The sequence below is a fragment of the Saccostrea echinata genome, unplaced genomic scaffold (assembly GCF_033153115.1).
Source record: "Saccostrea echinata isolate AGI-Se365-2 ecotype Australia unplaced genomic scaffold, CSIRO_AGI_Sech_v1 ptg000054l, whole genome shotgun sequence".
Lineage (NCBI taxonomy): Eukaryota > Metazoa > Mollusca > Bivalvia > Ostreida > Ostreidae > Saccostrea > Saccostrea echinata.
In genome coordinates this window covers 61,878,076-61,899,719 of record NW_026889803.1, presented here as the reverse complement: position 1 = coordinate 61,899,719, position 21,644 = coordinate 61,878,076, and the positions used below count along the sequence as shown (strand labels likewise).

Genomic DNA, 21,644 nt, shown 5'->3' with positions numbered 1-21,644 from the left:
ACTTGATCCTATAGTTCAAATGAAAGAGAAAATATAATGAATGTATGAATTACATTGTAGCTATAGTGGCAAGTCCACTCTACAAGATTAAACGAAACATGGTATTAATTGTTGAAGGTTAATCGCGTTTCTTCAAGAAGTTCTGACATTCAATCTGCCATGCTGTAGATAACTATCGATTGTGCTGCTTGATAAGGGAATAGTTTTCGTACGACGTATTTTCCCTTCGAGTTTATTCCCTTGGCCGCCATCTTGGAAGTCAAACTAGTAAATTTTCCTCTTTGAGCAACCAATTTTAAACATGTATGGCATATATAAGGGCATAAATCTTTAAAATACTAAGAGTATGAATTACAGGAAGCTTCTTTGAACATATATTCGAAAGACAAACTGTGACATATTCACCTCATTGCCCAGTACGTTTAAATTGGTTGAATAATGAAAGAATCTGGGTTTGTTGGCCTCCAGTATGGCGACCAACAGGAAATTACTAATATTGCGTCTATCAAATACTATCTATAAGCATCTGTATCAAATATATTAAACAATTTTCACACTTCCCCTTCAAATAAATACGCGAAATAAAGAAAGGCATATATTCACATATATTTTCTTTTCAAAACACAATAAATGTAGTGTCCGAGATTTAGTCACCGGAATTCCCATTAAAAATAAATTTATTTAGCAATCTTCTTTTCATTGCCTTGGAAAAGAAAAACAGCCAAATATGACATAAATGTACATGTATACATGTACTAATACATTTCACACCAGTTTTTTCCCTTAATTTTTCTTATCATTTTAAAATAAAAGATAAAGCTACATATGGCGTATCTGAGCTAAAAAAAAAAATAAATAAAAAATTCGAAATTGAGTGTAGATAAACATGATATATGTTATTTTTGTTCAAATTAAATTTCCATCGATTTTGAACTTGAATAATCTCATGTATCCATAGTTAAATTGACTTAAAACTCTGTCTGTTATTTAAATGCGGAGTCGGTAAATAAATCGATTATTGTTTTAAATTTCTAATATCTTTAAAACGTGATTGATTTAAATTGTGTAATTTACAGGAAAATCCTATCTTTATATAAAGTAATAAAACAAATAGAAAGATCTTTTTAATTTTAGTTAGTCTGAACTTCTAAAAAGATCGCCATATATGACTTTAAGCAAAGCAAACCTCATGCTTCTCTAGCTTCCTGTTCGGCCAGTTCAGGTCCTTATTTCATACATATCAGATGTCATTATCAAGAAAAAGAAGCCTTTTTTAAAAAAATTACAAATACCTACAAGCTTTCAGGGATCACCTTGTAACTAAGCACTGAATCTCCAAAAGAGGGCGAATGAAGTATTGTAATCACTCCCTTTTCCCCCCAACACAATATTCCGGATCCACCATCGAAACTTTTCAATAGCTTTAGAAGTATTAGAGAAAACAGGTTCAGAAAAAAAAAAACAATATATACAAAATAAAAATATAAAAAAAATATTTTGATATATTCGATAACACAACTTAAAAAAATATGACCATAATAATGTATACGATAACTATTGATATACTTTAACGCTATGGATTCGTGTCATTGAATAAAGCTTTGGAGGCCTCTATCACCTCCTTCATAGTTCGTTCTGTGTGACTTTTTATGGTTTTCAAATGACTGTTCATTTTTCTCAGTTTGTGAATGTTTTCATTACACATCTTCATAGCTTCCGGTCCCTCTGTACCCGGAAGATCGGCTTTTGACACTTCTTTCCGCATGTTATCTTCGTCGTCCAGTAAAATTTTGGCAGAATTTTCTACTTCCGGTGCCCTTTCTAAAATTTTTTGAATATTTTTGTTGAATGAATTAAAAAGCTGTAAACAGTCCAGGACCTGTTGTGGATTAGTTGTACTATTGCGCATTACATCCTGGTTCTCGTAGACAATCACAACGCTATACTTCCGCCTCTCCACCGTTAACTTACAATTTCCTGCAAAGACATCGGCAACATACAATAAACCTGGTCTGCAACTACAATTTATACTGACAACTCGGACTCTGATTTCTCTATATATACTGTATACAGGAAACTTTTCGCCCCCGTTTTATTTTCGTCCCTTTCGCCCTAATCACAGGTGGGCGAATTTAAAACGAGGCGAATTCAAAAAACAAAGGATAATTTCTTATACAGAACTGTAACTGGGCGAATTTAAAACGGGGCAAAATTGTCTGCAAGTGTGAAAGGGCGAAATTAACCCTGTATACAGTATATAAACGAGAAAGAACGTATTGTTTTCTGTCATCACATATAAAAATTCCTTCTTTAGCCCCACTGAATTGAAGAAACAAGTGGAGTTAGTGCTGTAGTTCTAAAGAAGTTGAGGATGTAGAAGGAAACAAAATCTATGGGTATGTAGTCAGACAGACAATAACAACTTCACACACAATTTATCATTGGAAGTAAATTGTTTATTTGAGGTAAGGAAAAGAATGCTTACATAAAGACAGCAAAAGTTGCCAGAAAATCTTTTTTTAGTCGAGACTTTTAATGTTTTGCCAAGATATGTGCTCATAGGCTATTTCTCCTTTTGCGTTTAATTCACTTTGGAAGGCAGTGACTTCATCTAATATAAATCTGCCATTTAACCATTTTATGCCCAGATTGGACCCTATATAGCAATTTTGAATGTTTTCTAAAGATATATTACGTCCAATTGCATTATTTATTCATTGAATTATTTTTTAAAAGATGTAGTCTCAAAACTGCAAAGGTGTGTTCAAACAAATTGAGTAACGCGAGTTAGCGCTTTATGAAAATGTATTTGCAGTTATGGGACTAGTTCTTTTTAAAAAAAAATAATAATAATAATAATGATTCAATGCTTATATTAATATATTTACATTTTTAAACTTATCTCCTTGTCTGCATATATGTGATTTATATTTCAGAACCCATGTATTATCCCTCAGGTAAGTTATAATTAATGGAAGAGTCATTACAACAGCTTCTGTGAGCGTGAATTTTGATTTTCGCTTATGACATTGCACTTCCACGGCGTTCAACATTTGTGACGTCAAAATAAAACGCATACTTTAATCTTAGACCCCCGTCCGTGTTATGGTGTTTTGAATGCTATAGCTTTCCACACACTTTATAAGCAAAATACAAGAAGAATGTAAATATAATGGCATTATATTATTACCGAAAGGACAGGTTAGGGCAAAGACCTGAACAAAGGGTTGTGTTACATTCAGTAACAAACATGTGCACAGCAAAGAGTAATTCAGGCCCGTGGCCCGTAGGAAGCAATTTCAGTTGGGGGGGGGGGGGGGCACATCTATACATTTTCAGTTGAGGGGGCACTATCAACTACCAAAAATTCCTTGAAAAGCAAAAAAAAAAAGGTCATCAAACGTTTTAATTGAGGGACACAAGCATATAGTAGCTATGTTCTCTATAGTAAACTGTATATCGGCAAAATTATTGGGGGGGGGGGGGGAGGCCATGATTAATTTAGTTATCTCTATGTAAGATATAATAATTTCTGATAGTTTTTTTCTATTTTGAAAAAAATATACACATGTATAAATTTCTTTCGACTGCTCCTTGAACATTTGATTGAATAATTCCCAATTCTCTGATTGGCTGAGATCCAAACTTCTCAATGAATATAATTAGTACTAATGTTGAAAAGTTATTTCACCTGCATCCGACTTCCAGCTGAACATAACATTTTTTACTACATCCGACCAAAAATTGATCAAGAAATCCATATAAATATAATGTTATGTTTATTGGCTTGGACTTCAACAAATGTAAACAATCAAGAAAGATAGTAAGGTGTCATAGAGTCATTGAATCATACAGTAATAAAGCATTAATAGTTTTTTTTTCAGCCAATACGATGATTCTGCAGCCCTCGGAGAACAATGCTGCACTACTCTAGTATCCTTATCATCGTATTGACATAAAAAAAACCAGTATTAAAAAATCAAAGTAATTAAAAAGTTTTTGTATATTAAAGATTCCATTTTTGTGAATTGAAGATCCAACAAACTTATAAGAAAGCATTTTCTACCAGATATAGAGTGCTACACAATTTTCCAGTACTTTTGTGAAGTTTCAATCTCAGGTGGATTATATTCACCAATCCCAGTTTAATGTTTTAACTTTCTATAAATTTGATACTGTGCTATCTCTTAACGTTTACCTATTATTTTATAACTTGTAAAAACACACACAATATCAGGAACAAAAATCCTTATAATCTGATTAGCTTCGTGTTAAAAACTTAACGGGGAGAAGGTTTGAGCAAGCTTATATCACAGTCGTGATATTTGTTAACAATGAAAATGTACTGTATTATGTCTTGAATTTCGTAAAACGTGCTTTATTCAATGTAGCGCAATTTAAAAAAAAAATTAAGAAACACGCACGATTTATATCAATTACTTTTTTTTTTACTAACAGTGAATAAACCAGAGTAGAGATCATTGAAATGCTATGTAGAAAACAACCATATACAGATTTGTGCCATTTTTACGTTATGTAAGCTAACCTTTGAGAACATAATTTTCCTGGCGCAAGCGAAAATCTTAGCCGCCTTCAACATAAAGTTTAGAAAAATTAGCAATTAAGACAGAAACCGGACCATTATGTAAGTACACGTATATGGAATATATTCTTTCAATTACACCTACTAGTAGTCTAGCTCTCGTGAGAATGATAAAGAGTTTACATAGAAGTGATGTGATAATATTGAACCTATAGATTTTTCTCAATCTGACTTCTTTTATGATACTTTCACTAAGGCAAGTCAGACAAAGGCTTTGTCCCTTTAACCCTCCTTCCCGACCTGAACTGCATAAATGTTCTTTTAACTGATAGTAAAATTGAAGCTGGAATTGGATGTCATTCAATACTAGAGTAATCAGGTGTTTTAATAAAGACTGTTGATGTTAATACCCGGTATTACTCTCTACGGACTTGTGTTCCCTGCTTTGGGTAAAAGTTACCGATGATAAAAGACTTGTAATTATTTCTCTGAAGATCATTTTTCTTAAAAACAAATCCTACATCTGAATTTGAAGACCCAAACTACTAGTGTATGTTCTTTTTTAACAGAAATCACATCAACACATATATAATCCATTTACTTACATATATGTCATTATCGGCCGCAGGAGCGGTCGATCTATTTGTGGTTGTGTTATAATGTGCACATGGGGAATTGAGGCGTTATTTTTTCATTGCCTCGATGAAATAATTCTTTATTGATAACAAACATAAAAGTCATAAATACAGTTTTAAATATTTGACTTATACTTTGTCTTAATGGTTGTAATTAAGTTTCAATTTGTTTTTCATTTCTTATCAGACATTCATTAATTTATTATTTTATAAAAAGTTGTTGCATGAACTGCTTCCCATGATGGGCGTGCATAAGATATAGAATAAGAACGTATAACTAGACGAGCTTGTTGCAAAGCAACAAATAAGTCTTCCGTCTAAATTTGAAGGAGATGAGATTGAGATCGAGAGACTTCTACGGTCATATGTGCAAAAATGAGCCATTTACCATTACTCTCGGTGTGACCGGAAGTGACGCCATTTTGACGACCTTTAATGGTCTCCTTAGCTGCTACTTATCATTTTGAACAACTTTGCTTCTCTGAAGCTATACAAATTCTCAATACTTTTTGAGATATCAGGAAAACACTTTTGGCCCCTCTAGCTCCCTAATTTTAGGGGCCAGTCCCTTATTGTTGATATCTTTTGAAAGATCGTAACATTCTACACAACTTTTGTTCTATATGTTTTAACAAAATATTTTCAAGTAAAGAGATATTCTCTAAAAAATGCTAAAAATTTTGATATTCTCAATATGACTTTTTTCGGAGCATACCGAGCGTCAACGTGCGGCACTTCCGGGAAAAATGATCTACTTAGTACAAATCTATTAATATTGCTCTATCATCACTGAAGATATCAAGTTCCTATTACAAGTGCTTTTTTAGAAAACGAGCGGACAAAGTGAACCTCTAAAAATCACTAAATCGCAGAAATCTCCGGACCGGAAGTGACGTCATCAAAATAAAAAAATATATACATCTTGATTTTTTAATTCTCTATCAGACCTGAAAGTTTCATGAAAATCGGGCGAGCCGTTTCCGAGAACTCACGTGCACAAAATCGGTAGGAAAAAAAAACAATAATAAAAATAGTGGAAAAGAAACCTAAGAATAACAGTAAGGTCTTCCGCTGAAGACGGAAGACCTTAATGAGTTTCCGGATATGAATTACAGTGCCTAAAATAACTAATAAATTGGAAAAGTTTTTAAGAAGTGAATTGTGTTTTGAATACATTATTACAGTTTGCAAATGACATAACGATTTTTTTTTAATTTCGTATATATTTTGATAGAACATCGGCTTTATCACATGACAAAGATCCAATGATATCAGCACGTGAAGTTTGTACGTCCTTTTTTTGTAAGCATTCACACATTCATAATTAGTCATTTTAGATATTTGTTGCATTTGTATTGAGTCAAATATTTTTATAATGACACTGTCCTATTTTTATATCCATGAATTTATTTGATTTTGTTTGATCACACTGAAAATTAAAGTATAAAAATTCGTACCATACATGATTTTTAAATATTTTTTCCTTTGAATTCCTTTTTGCGAAAAATCTTTAAAATGCTTAAATAATATATTTTTGCGGCCGATTTGATGCTTTGCATCAATTTAACTTGTTACAATTGTTCTATACAACGCGTTATCTGATTGGTTCTAGACAGTCACACAAGACCAGGGCCATTACACTTCATATTTCTCTATCGTTGAATTTGAAATGTTGTTTTGAAAGTTTGTTCGGGGAATATTATTTATTGATTATTGAACGTTCAATAAATCGCTAAGATATTGACAGAATGTATGAATTTCTTAACCTTTTCAACTCAATAGTGGTCTTTTTCATGTCATAAAGATTGATTGATTGTATGTTGTTTTACGTCCCATTCGAAAATTTTTCACTCATATAGAGACGTCACCATATACCGATGAAGGGCTTCAAATTTAGACCTTTACTCGGCACTCAGGGCCATTGAGCAGTGAGGGTTCTTTATCGTGCCAAAGCCTACCGTGACACGGTTTTTAAGGTCTCATCCAAAGGACCCACAACTTTCACTTCAAAGTACCGAGTGCTTGGCAGAGGAAAAATTGCTACCTTTTTTTTTTTATCTAGGTCAGTCGCGGCCGTGATTCGAACACACGACCTTCTGATCACGGAGCGAACGCTCTACCGACTGAGCTACCGTGACGGTTTCAGGTCATAAAGAGTTGTGATATTAAAATTTATTGAAAGAATCTAAAAGAAAACTAAAGTTATAATCTGGAAACTGTTATTTGCAGGGTATAAATTTCTAACCTTTATCTTTTTTGACCTCAAAATCAAAAGGGATCTTTTTTTAGGTCATCTATGAGGAGTTGCGATATAAAATATTATCGCAAAGGAAAACAAGAGGCCCATGGGCCACATCGCTCACCTGAGTAACTTTGGCCATGCTGTTCATTACCAGACTTCCCCCCTTGTAATACCTTTTGTGGCCCCGCCCTACCCCCGGGGGTCATGATTTTAACAATTTAGAATCTACACTACCCCAGGATGCTTCCACATAAGTTTCAGTTTTTCTGGTCCAGTGGTTCTTGAGAAGATTTTTAAAGATTTTTCCTATATATTTCAATGTTTCCCTATTGTGGCCCCGCCCTACCCCCGGGGTCATGATTTGAACAATTTAGAATCTACACTATCCCTGGATGCTTCCACATAAGTTTCAGCTTTTTTGGCTCAGTGGTTCTTGAGAAGAAGATTTTTAAAGATTCTTCCTATATATTTCAATGTAAAACTTGTATTCCCTATTGTGGCCCCGCCCTATCCCCGGGGGTCATGATTTGAACAATTTAGAATCTACACTATCCCAGGATGCTTCCACATAAGTTTCGGCTTTTCTGGCTCTGTGGTTCTTGAGAAGAAGATTTTTAAAGATTTTTCCTATATATTTCAATGCAAAACTTGTATTCCCTATTGTGGCCCTGCCCTACCCCCGGGGGTCCTGATTTGAATAATTTAGAATCTACACTATCCCAGGATGCTTCCACATAAGTTTCAGCTTTTCTGGCTCAGTGGTTCTTGAGAAGAAGATTTTTAAAGATTTTTCCTATATATTTCAAGGCAAAACTTGGATTCCCTATTGTGGCCCTGCCCTACCCCCGGGGGTCATGATTTGAACAATTTAGAATCTACACTATCCCAGGATGCTTCCACATAAGTTTCAGCTTTTCTGGCTCAGTGGTTCTTGAGAAGAAGATTTTTAAAGATTTTTCCTATATATTTCAAGGCAAAAATTGGATTCCCTATTGTGGCCCCGCCCTACCCCCGGGGGTCATGATTTGAACAATTTAAAATCTACACTACCCCAGGATGCTTCCACATAAGTTTCGGCTTTTCTGGCTCTGTGGTTCTTGAGAAGAAGATTTTTAAAGATTTTTCCTATATATTTCACTGCAAAACTTGTATTCCCTATTGTGGCCCTGCCCTACCCCCGGGGGTCATGATTTTAACAATTTAGAATCTACACTATCCCAGGATGCTTCCAAATAAGTTTCAGCTTTTCTGGCTCAGTGGTTCTTGAGAAGAAGATTTTTAAAGATTTTTCCTATATATTTCAATGTAAAACTTGGATTCCCTATTGTGGCCCCGCCCTACCCCCAGGGGTCATGATTTGAACAATTTAAAATCTACACTACCCCAGGATGCTTCCACGTAAGTTTCGGCTTTTCTGGCTCTGTGGTTCTTGAGAAGAAGATTTTTAAAGATTTTTCCTATATATTTCAAGGCAAAACTTGTATTCCCTATTGTGGCCCTGCCCTACCCCCGGGGGTCCTGATTTGAATAATTTAGAATCTACACTATCCCAGGATGCTTCCACATAAGTTTCAGCTTTTCTGGCTCTGTGGTTCTTGAGAAGAAGATTTTTAAAGATTTTTCCTATATATTTCAAGGCAAAACTTGGATTCCCTATTGTGGCCCCGCCCTATCCCCGGGGGTCATGATTTGAACAATTTAGAATCTACACTATCCCAGGATGCTTCCACTTAAGTTTCAGCTTTTCTGGCTCAGTGGTTCTTGAGAAGAAGATTTTTAAAGATTTTTCCTATATATTTCAATGTAAAACTTGGATTCCCTCTTGTGGCCCCGCCCTACCCCCGGGGGTCATGATTTTTACAATTTAGAATCTACACTACCCCAGGATGCTTCCACATAAGTTTCAGCTTTTCTGGCTCAGTGGTTCTTGAGAAGAAGATTTTTAAAGATTTTTCCTATATATTTCTATGTAAAATATTGATTCCACATTGTGGCCCCGCCCTACCCCCGGGGGTCATGATTTGAACAATTTAGAATCTACACTACCCCAGGATGCTTCCATATAAGTTTCAGCTTTACTGGCCCTGTGGTTCTTGAGAAGAAGATTTTTTAATGACCCCACCCTATTTTTGTCTTCTCTTGATTATCTCCCCTTGTGAGGGGACTTGGCCCTTCATTTTAACAATTTAAATTTCCCTTCACCCAAGGATGCTTTGTACCAAGTTTGGTCAAAATTGGCCCAATGGTTCTTGAGAAGAAGTCAAAAATGTGAAAAGTTTACAGACGGACGGACAGACAGACAGCTAGACGGACAGACAGACGGACAGACGGACGGACGGACGACGGACAAAATGTGATCAGAAAAGCTCACTTGAGCCTTTGGCTCAGGTGAGCTAAAAAGGTTGTAAGATATCATCCAGAAAGGAAAGTGTTACTGACAGAATGTATGAATTTTTGTTCCTGACCTTTGAACTTATGACCTCAAAATCAGTAGGGGTCTTCATTAAACCATAGGGAATTGTGATATTAAGAAAAAATGCTCGAAGAGAACTAGAGTTATCTGAAAAATGTTATCTGCAATGTATGAATTTCTTACCTTTACCTTTGACCTCTTAAAATCAAGAGCGGGTCTTCTTGCTGTGATGGACTCGGCATAAAACAACAATAATCAATCAATCTTACTGTGATATAGAAAAATTTGATTGTAAATATATCATCCCAAAATGAAAGTGTTACACACAAAGAAAAAATGTAAAAATTTATGACCTTGACTTTTGTCCTTGAAATTAGTAGGGGTCTTCTTTTGGCCATAAGGAGTTGGGAATTAAAATTTCATTGCAAAAGCTCAAAGGCTTATTAAAATATATCCAGAAACGAAAGTGTTAGATGCAGACAGATATAGCGTTTTTGAACTTTTATTGGTGAATATTGGCACGAGCTAGCTGTACAAAAGCACGAGCTTTCAAGTGCATTTTATGGCCAACACGTGCCAATATTCACCAACATAAGCTCTAGAACTTCTTTATTATGTAGCTAAATTATTTTCCCAATGCTTTATATTAATTTCTTTCATAACATAAATCAAAATTATTGAGAATTATTTAATTTTGGTCTCTAATTTAAAAGTGAGCAATATCTAAATCAGCGTCTCCCGGAAGTGTTCAATATTACTTCTAACCAAGCGTTATGATTTAGTTAAATTATTGAGGTTTTTATTGAGCTAGATCATAGGCACTACATTGTTAATTTATAATTTTAATTTTGCGTGAAAATAGACAAATCTTACCTAGTTGCCACTGTCTCTCATAAATCTTATCGTTTAGCGGTTGACCAGAAGAAATTTTTTGTTTACAACGGCGCGTTCAAAATTGAATGCTCGTATTTGGGAGGTTTCGGGGCATATTCGTATATAATTTGTAATGCAAACTCGTCCTTCAATAAATCGCTAAGATATTGAACCTTTAGTAGCTCGTTTGTTCTAGATTATATATTACCTTTCTACTGGTTTTTATTTAAGTAATAAAAGTAGAACTCGGACTTGAAACTATGGCAACAGCAATAAATAAAATACCGATCCTTGGTTTAGTCTCTTTGTGAGTCAATTTTAATTGCAATTGGACTGTAGGAGGAGTAGCATTTTAATGGAATTTCACAGAAATTTCTATTTTTAGTAACCATGACAACACCATTCATTAAAATCAAACCCAATGTATAGAATTATGTATCTTTGTGTAGTCTATTTACATGGATGTACCAAGTTATTTGAAACTGGACTAATACTGTGGGAGGAGCAGCAGCATTTTGAAAGAATTTGACAGTTATTTCTATTATTAGTAATCATGGCAACATCGTTCATCAAAATCAAAAAATGATATTCAGAATTATGTACCTTAGTGTAGTCTACTTGTGTATCAAGTCATTTTGAAATCGGACTAAACTGTAGGAGAAGTAGCGTTTTGAAAGAATTTTACAGAAATTTCTATATTAAGTTACCAAGGCAACAACATTCCTCAAAATAAAAAATACTGCCATACAGCATTTTGTATCCTAGTGTAGTCTACTTGTGTACCAAGTTATATTGAAATTGTAGCAAAATTGCAGGAGGAGTAGCTGTTTTGAAACATACAGCTAGACAGAGGGACGGACGGGAAACGGACACCTTACTATCGCAAAAGCTCATCTGGTCTCTGGCCAGTAGAATTAATAATATACATCTGCATATTGAAGAAACCCTTATCATAAGTGATTCGGAGCTGCCTTTCTTCTCTAATTATTTCTTGTACATTGTAAACAACATAAATTTATAAGTTTATAAATTGTGTACACAACGTTTATCAATAAAGATTTTTTTTGTTAAATGATTAAGGTCTTAATATTTCTTGTGTACTACAAGTTTTGTAAAATCACACACTTTAAATACATGTATAAAAATTTCTGAAGCAGAATCATCGATCGTTGTCAGATTATGAACAAATCTCTCTTTCAATCTCTCTCTCTCTCTCTCTCTAATGAACAAATCTCTCTCTCTCTCTTTCATATATATATATATATATATATATATATATATATATATATATATATATATATATATATATATATATATATATATATATATATATATATATATATTACATATAAAAAAAACAAATTTGAGACCAGTAAAACCGAATCATGACCACTTGAAAGATCAAATGTGACTGATTTTGATCAAATTTTGATCAAAACAGAAAAATTATATTCTTACAACACGAGCACTTAATTCACGATGAGGTTGACATTTCAAACATTGTATCGTTTGTGCTATAATTATATACAGCCATTCACTTTTCCATAGCACTACTTAAATCCAATACATATGATATTTCATGAGTTTGCTATATTTACATTGTATAAATATGATATCCTTTTTGTTCAAGTCAAACGTATGAACATGATGGTTTAAATATTTAAATTTTTTTGAATATCAAAATATTCAAACTACAGCTTGTACAATTACATGCCTTTCCAAATTTCAAATATCATTTAACTTCCCCGCTGTAGTGTAATTCAATACGATAACCTTTCACTCAACTTTGCTTTTCAAATCAGCTTTGCTCTGCATGTAAGCTTCAAATTCATCACGCTATATTACTGTTATGTGTTTAGGCTAAAAGACTTTAGATCGCGTTTAATCAACTGAAAAACTGTGGGTATTAAAAAAATAAAAGTGCGGAACTTCTCAAATAGAGTACCTAATTTTACCATTGAAAGACCACTGATTTTATTCTGGTTGTAAGGCGCTATTTAATTGGATGAAAACATTTAATTCACATCATATTAACTGTGTTGCCTACGTCACAATGACGTGCGTCAAAAACGTATCGAGCCACCTGATGTTAAATTTAAATTTTGCACAATTTTAAAGTCATTTTTAAGGTTAATCATCTTATAATCTTTCACTAAATGAATGAAAATCAAATTATAAGGAATTAATTCAATAGCTACCCAATTTATACGGTATAAACTGGGTTGGAATAGTTTACGCTTTTTTATAAACCACTTCACGGTTTATAAAGCGTTAACTGCCCCTACCCAGATTTTACCGTTTAAAGAAGATAGACGAACAAGGCGAGCGCAATGCCTGTAGTGCGACAAACATAAAGATGAAAAATTAAATCTCAAGGATAACAACATTTTCTTGGATATTTTATCTAAAATTGAGGTATACTTTGTGTGAAATCTCCAAAAATTCCTTAAATCTCACAAAGATTGAAATTATTTGCCTATGAAATAGCATACACACACTAAGGAGGGGAAAAGGGATCATTTTCTCATACTATAACACAATTTTTCAATATGAGTGGGTTTTCGCTCCATATATTTGAAAGTTTATTCTCAAAGTTTGCGTAAAAAATATACATTTTTTGGTTAACAAAAACATAGAGCAAAGATCCACTATACCTTAAAAATACACTTTCATGACACAATATTTGCATCTTTCCGAGCAATACTTGAAGTCTATTTAGTCAAGGGTCATATCACAAACATGATTTAAATGCCAACATTCATCGGGAGCTATGTAGCGCAGTGGTTAGCATGTTAGTCTCAACCTACATGTAAGTATCTACCTGCACCTTGACAGTACATGTATGCCATCAGTCGTACTGTAGTCCGGATTATACTACACCACACCTCTGACTAAGAATCTGCATGCACTAAAGGGTCGATGGCGCGAAAATGCGATGGAGCGATAACGATGAAGCGATGCCGCAATGACGATGTTGCAGTTTGATAGCGCGATGACGATGATGATAGTGCGATAGCAAGATAGAGCGATAGTGAACATCGCTTCATCGTCATTGTGCCTTCGTCATCGTAAATTTCGTGTCATAGTTATCGCACCATCGCTTCATCGTGCCATCGCACCATAGTCATCGCATTGTCGCGCCATGGCATCATCGACACCGCGCTATCGTCATCGCATCATGACTTCATCGTCATCGCATCATCGCACTATCGACCCAAACCTCAATGATGCGATGAAGCGATAATGAACTTATCGGCCCTATCCGGATTCTACAGGTTTGCCCTCAGTCGTACTGTAGTCGGATTATACTTACCACACCTCTGTGTAAGTATCTGCATACACCTTGACAGTACAGGTATGTCATCAGTCGTACTGTAGTCGGATTATACTTACCACACCTCTGTGTAAGTATCTGCATACACCTTGACAGTACAGGTATGTCATCAGTCGTACTGTAGTCGGATTATACTTACCACACCTCTGTGTAAGTATCTGCATACACCTTGACAGTACAGGTATGCCATCTGTCTCAGCAGTAAAATGTGATTTGAAGTTGTTCAAGCTTTCTCTCATATTCTGAAACTGCTGGAATATTTCATCAAATACTTTTCCTTGATCCTGAAATATAATACTAAAATAAAATCAAACTATTTGTCATTGAATAAAACTTGTCTCAGTGAGAGGCATTCCTATTTCATCAAATATGATGATTAAATGAAAAAAAAAGGTTGTGTTATCTAAAGAACTTATTTATCTCTTATCTTTATGTACATGTATCAAAAAATTAAATACACGATACAAACCTGAAAAGTCTTATTTAGCGAAGGGATCTTGATGTTCTTCATATCAGCTGTTGCCAACAAATCAATGGAAGTTACTAGATAATAAAACAAAATGTTATTTATCAAGATGCCTAGTTATAAATGTTTGAAATGAAACAGAATACTAGTACTCCACTAACAAAAGTCCTTTTCCGGTGGTGGATCCTGCACTTTGTACTTCCTGGCAGATGGCGCTGTTGGCATTGAGGGACTAGTATAATGAGATCCACCCCCTTTATTCTCCTTAATTAACGGGGTCTTCGGATTGGTTTCTTCACTCTGAAAAATAAATAAAATTAAGATAGGAAAATATGTGTCTTGCTTATCATAACCATACACTAAGTTTGTTTAATAATACCCTGGAGCAGAGAAGAAGATTATCAAAGAAGTGATATATTTTCACTATACACTATACAATCAGTAGAGCACCGCCCTAACACCAGAACCCCTGACCCAAGGGCCTTGAAACTCACAATTCTGGGAGAGGCACCCTTGCTCATCATAACTTAACACTTACTTTCTTTGCTTAATAACCAGAAGCAAAAAAAAAATTTCAAAGAAATAATGCACTTTCACTATATGATCTATATAGCCCCGCCCTAGCACAAGACCCCTGACCCTGGGGCCATGAATTTCACAATTTTGGTAGATTACATATATATGCTTATAGGCTCAATTAGATTAGATTAGATTAGATCCAATGCTTATTACAATCATGCCAACAGTTTGGCTGCTTGATAACCAGGAGTAAAGATCAAGATTTTTAAAGATTGCATTAATTTTGGTGGTTTTATCCCCATCCCTCAGGCCCCAGGGGGACAAGAGTCATGATTTTCACAATTTTGTTCCCTTTCACCCAAAGATGCTATATACCAAAATTGGTTTAAATTGGTTCAGCGGTTCCAGAGAAGAAGCTGAAAATTTTCAAATATTAACACACATCGCGACGACCGACGATAACTACATGTATTATGTTTATATCATCAGAAGATATAAATTACAAGTAAAAGAGAATTGTGATCCTCCGTTTTCGGGATCTTATTGATTGGGGTGTAATATGTAACTGTCGCCTTTGTCCCTGACTTGTCTGTCCATCATGCAAAAACGTTTTATGTTTTTAAAAGATATCCTATATAAAATATGAAAGCCTCTGTTAGACTGTCTCTTTAAGTGCAAAACTTGCAATAAATCTTAATTCTTTGAAAAGTAGATCTTATTTCAAGGTCAAGGTCATGAGGTCAAAAATCATTATATATGGGGAAAGGACTTGTCACAGACTATGGACATTGAAAAAATGAAAGTCATGTCTCTAGGTGCAGCCAAAGCAAAGTTTTTGAAAGTCGGTAAAACTTCAAGGTCATGAAGTCAAAAATGGTAGTACGTGTCACAGGCAGGTTGGCGCGAAATCTGGGCATTAAATTACCATTACCATTGCTCTATTCCATTTGTTTATCCATAATAAGAAACCAGGCCCGTAGGAAGCAATTTCAGTTTCGGGGGCACAACTTTATATTTTCAGTTGGGGAGGGGGGGGGGGCACTATCAACTTCCAAAAATTCCCTGGCAAGTAAAAAAAAGAAGAGAAAAAAGGTAATTAAATTTAATTATTGATTGTAATTATAGCTACGGTATCTATGGGTTTTTTTTCTAAAGTAGTCTATATATCGGCAAAATTACTGGAAGAGAGGGAGCACGACCTCCCGTGCCCCCGGTTCCTACGGCCATGGAAACAATTTAATAGCCGATAATTTAAACATAAAATTTTATGTAATTTATATAATTTTTATGTGATTATCATTGTCCTATAACAAAAAAACTTGTGGGGCTCTTTGCCTCCCTCATCTATACTTGCTTGGATTTGATAGTTTATCAGACATCGATCTTTTGAGCTTGTCCATTTTGAAACAAACTTCAACACACTGACAAGTACAAGGAGTTGGACAGTTTATATTTACTTTTTACTCTAGAAGTAACATGTTTGTTTTCTATTCCTTTCGGTTCAAAGGATTTGTGATCGTCGTGATCAACTCCATCTAGAACCAATTCAATTAATGATTCATCAACACAACAAGGACGCAGTTCCACTTTTCTGCGATTCGACACAGCTTTTCCGCGACAAATTATACTGCTATTCCGCGATTATACTTTTTGCTTTTCTGCGACTTATTATAACATGCACCTCTTCTGTTAGCCAAGTAAAAATCTTACAACAGCAACCCTTTTTGCATCAGTTGTAATTGTGGCTTTGCACATACGTTTCCATTGCTGCATTGGTAAGAACCATCGTCATTATTTGAACTAGAGTTTACCAAGAAACGCATGTTTCACCAGCTTTATAGCATAATTAAATGAATCTAAGAGTGATCTATTTATTTGCCTTTCGTATTATAGTTCAAGAATTTGCCTGGAAAGAAAAAAAACATCCACGGATAAGAAAAACTTCGATAGAATGGCAATTAATATCATGTAAAACGTAACAATGAAATAAAATTATGATTCCCCAACCCTCAAATCTAAAATGAGATTGAAATTATGAGATTGAAATTATCAAAAATAATTATGTATCATTTCTTTTCTGTCTGCCTTTACTGCAACTGTCAGTCTACAACATTACTATTTTGGTATACCGATCCGGTGAAATTTTCTTAGTATTTAAATTTATTAAACAGTTTAGAAGTACAGTGTCCTTAACTCATAAACATGTGATATATATGCTGGTTATCAAAACTCTGCGTCTCAATATTTAAAACTCAAAAGTCAAGTTTTAAATTAACCGTTCCAAATATATTTGCAAAGGAGGTCAAAGGTCAAGTGGCCTGTCACGCTGGTAATATCATATGACAAACTGTGCACATACTTAATAGAACAGACTTGCCTCTAATATGTCAAAATGAGCTGTATATCGGTTCTATGAACTATTCTGAAAAGTAGGTCAAAGGTCAAGTTAAATTATCACGAGGTAGGTAACCCTGATATTTGACAAAAGCCATCGTGCCAAGCTACATATGTGCAAATATTAAATTCATACCTCTTACAATTCTCAAGATATAAGGTGTGACAGACTAACGGACAGACAGACAGACTCGGGTAAAGTGATCCTTAAGTGTCGCTCTGCTCTTCAGGCGACAAAAAATTACTTTTCTATAAGAGTGTCCAGTGTGATGTGGAAAAGGATATCTATTATTCTCTATAAATAATTATGTGGACACAATGGTTACATGTACCACGATTTGTTTCAACCCGGATATGCACCGGGCAGAGTATCTCAACTGTATGTATTAGGAGAAACATAGAAAAGCATTGAGAAGACTCAGATTATCCTCGCGTTGTTTATGCATAGAGTCCGGCAAAGAGTCCGGCACATAAGTATATGACCACAAATGTTCTGTACGTCAAACGAAATATAAGACGAATTCTACTTTGTTTTAATCCGTAATTTTTATACTGAGTTAAGAAAAAAAGATATTTAAAAAAATATTTTTTTGCAAGACCTCGTGTGATAAAATTAATTGAATTGCTTAATTCTGACTCGGAAATTATACTTTAAAAACTCGAAATATGTGTTTGAATGTTTTAGGAAGAGGGAAAATATACCTTCAAACAAGATTTATGATACTCCTGTATAAGTTTTTTAAATTCTTTTTAAAATAAATTTTGTTATAAAGCACCTGTCTAATACCTGTTGATCAATGTTTAAAATGTCTGTTACATCTTTGTGATGCATACGCCAATAAAGATACTACTACGTTAAAGTTTTTGTGACTGACAGACGGACAGCTAGACGGACAGACGAATTCAATGTCCCCGCGCTTTCAAGAAATTGGGGAACAATTATCTCAGAATACACATGTATTGTCTTTTAATAACATTGTTGATGCATGTATCTCTTAAATGATTCCAAAATTGTTCCACTTATAACAAACCATAAAATCTCGAAACATTGTTCTTATCGAAAACGTACTTAATAATTTAGTTTTTTTTAAAATAAAATAATATATATAATTCTATATCTACAAATCCCTTTACATTATTAAACTCTTGAATTTATTGGAAAAATCAATTTCAGTAGAAAAAAAGGTATAAATTCTTTTATTATGGCATTTGTAGGTGATAAAATTAATACATGTACTTGAATATGAGTGGCAAACTTGAAGAATTTACAAACTACGGTTCAAAAGCTCAAGCCAACACGAACTTTTATATAGGAGCTTTAGCACACATAGTCCTAGACTTTCTATGATAAAAGTACGGAAGCCCTGGAGGGACATTGACTTACTTGTTATGACCTATTTATTATAACTTATCTGTTTTAACTTCTTATGACTTTTTTGTTGCTGGTTATAACTAAGTGTAACGTAGCTATGGAAAACGTGTAGCTTGGCTTATGTGTATTATTAAAATGATATGTTTAGTCCTAGTTACACTGTGGTTTTTAATTGATTAATTTGAAGTTTAACGTCCAGTACAGTTGTGACTACTAAATTCTTATCTGTTAATATCTTAATTTTTATTTGTTAATTCTTATTTGTTATTTCTTGTTACTTAATAGTTATTATTTTATTCTTATTTGTAACTTTCAGTTTGCATAATAATTGAGCACATGAACATAACTACTATTTTATCTTGTCGTTACAAGTTAATAAATTCAAAGGCATTATATTACTTTCTTCTTTTCTGAAACTACACGTAGCCTCCATTTTTCACGCCACATTTTGGGGTTAAGTAAATGTATGATAACAAATTTAAAATAACAAAAATCAACAATTAAGTCATAAGAACCAAGTCAAACACCTAAGAAGTAAGTCAATGTCCCACCGGGCTTCCGTATAAAAGTCTTTGATACCGTAAATTCAAATCAGGCAAAAATTGGTTGCCATGGGTCATGGTTACCATGGCATTTTGAAACATATTCAGGGTCCCAGGTTTAACGTTTGTAGCGATGCAGACAAGTGATAATGATTGTTTCCAAAAGCTGAAGGCTTGATGTTATAAAAGCATGATAAACATGTTTGTGAAATCAACTATTACATATGTTACTATGGAGACAAAATATTCAAAATTATTATTATTATTTTATCATCAATATTTTTATTCATTCATTTTTATAAAGTCATACACTAAAAAATAAGACAATTATAGTTTGAAATACAACCAAGTAATAGAGGAAGATCCTTTAACATATTCCAAGGAGGAAATCTGATATTTCTTATAGGTAGGCAATGGTTTCTATGGTTTTATTTCTGCATAGGTGTTTAAATTTACTCTCTGTATGTTTTAATCTGATTCTATTTTTTTAAAGAACAGTTTTCTATACATTAAACTGGTGATCAATTTTTAAAAGCAATGATGTGGTCCTTTCCACATTTCAAAAAATTCAATTTTAATTCTTAAAATAGAGCATTGCCATGGAAATAATAGGAAAAATATGCACAAAAAGCTAAAAAAAAAAAATTTATTTACTTTGATATGTACCCTTGTATTTAGATTTCCCTAACTTTTATGATTGACATTTAGGAACAACTAACCTGTTTTTCAATTTTGACTACTATGCACAAATCTCAAACCGGATGCAAGAAGCTATATATAAGGTTTTGTGTTGGTATAGAGTTAACAAAATTTAACGTATTCTCTTCTTGGTAACCATAGCAACTTTGTTATTTCCTTCATCAAACTTTATCAATAAATGATATTAAACTTAAGCTCTGTTAGATAAGTACAATTCAAGGTGAGTCAAATACTTTATTTTGAGTAAAAGGTAACAAAATTCCCAAAGCAGAATTTTTTTTCTCTTAAATCCATTGGTACGTTTCCATGGTTACTCTACAATGTAGCAATTAATCTCATTTTTGTGCCATCTGTGTTACAAGGTCCTAACGATGTATATTTGCGAATCTTTAATTTTCATGTTTTCCTAATTCAACAAGTATTCAACAAACTTAGCAACAAATTTTGTGTGACTACACTGTGTCACCATGGCAACCATGAAAGCTTTTTTCAGAATAATATTGCCAATATATTATTACATGTACTTGGGGTCAAATATTTTCATGGTTTTCCCTGTGTTGTTGATTTTGATAATGAACAGCTATAATTATTAATTAGTGAATATTGAGCTTTTTCGGCATTTAAAATATATTTCAAATGTACCCATTTTAAGAATAGCTCTTAAAATTCTGGTAGGCAGGTAGATAGAAGGAGAGAATGGACGAAAACGTGCTACTCGATCCTCGGGAGCATCATTAACTCTTAAAGCCGTCGCACCAGTACTACTACTTTCAACAAGCTCGAGAGCATTTCAAAGGAATTTAATACTAGTCATGAATCTTCAATTTCATTAATATTCTATATGTGAATATTTTAGGCCGATTATATGGCTCCCTAAGATACTGTTAACTTTCAAAATGAACTTTGTATCCAATTCTGGGAGTAACACCCTGCTAATATTGATCAATTTGTAATTACTTTAGAATTACAAAAACTTTTACTAAGATAGCAATAAAAATATCCCCCTTGCTATGAACTACGTTGCCTGACTGATTATTTAACATTAACAGTTTAAGACAGCTTATCTTTAAATTTGAAGGAAATCGACAATATCCAATTAACGTGAGAGTGCTTTTGCATGCTTGGCACTGTACATACCTCACCAGAAAAACAGCATCCCATCGTGTGTTACATGTAATGGACTGTACAGCTGAAAGAGAAAGTCGTCACATGACGGTGGTACCTCATGACCTATTTATAGGTTCAATGTCAATAAACACAGTCTTTACGGAACTACACTTGGGATACCAGCTATTTAAAAATAAATTTATTCCCAATCGGGCCGATATTCTGTTAGTTGCATGAGTGCTGACGTCCGATAAGGAAAAGCTTTAATTTAAAAAAAGCGTATTGGTCTAAAACATTTTTATAGATCCGACGCCTTCAAAATTTCATATAAAAAGATAATGAAATATATATACTTCTTTGTCATTTTATTCGAATTAATGTACTTATCTAGGTCTATCTGTGCACGTGAGAATTAATTTATTCACCTAGATCTATCTGTGCACGGATCCCTACACAAATGTATACTGGAGAGAAAAAAACCATGCCAAATCTCATGCAGACATTT

General features: G+C 33.9%; 1 protein-coding gene and 1 long non-coding RNA gene across 2 annotated transcripts in view; one reads left to right on the top strand and one right to left on the bottom strand.

The window, feature by feature from the left end:
• The window catches only part of LOC133171528 (uncharacterized), a 213,946-nt gene that overhangs the window by 78,946 nt on the left and 113,356 nt on the right, over positions 1-21,644 (top strand). Inside the window, exon 2 of the long non-coding RNA XR_009718814.1 lies at positions 9,720-9,824. This is a non-coding gene — a long non-coding RNA (uncharacterized LOC133171528). The remainder of the gene's footprint in view (positions 1-9,719; positions 9,825-21,644) is intronic.
• On the bottom strand, positions 1,485-21,264 carry LOC133171523 (uncharacterized). The gene is made up of 5 exons (XM_061306285.1): positions 21,170-21,264; positions 14,668-14,806; positions 14,510-14,583; positions 14,180-14,324; positions 1,485-1,977 (listed from the first exon to the last, which is right to left on the bottom strand). Exons 1-5 carry the CDS (start codon positions 21,191-21,193, stop codon positions 1,574-1,576), a joined length of 786 nt encoding a protein of 261 aa, XP_061162269.1. The 5' UTR covers positions 21,194-21,264; the 3' UTR covers positions 1,485-1,573.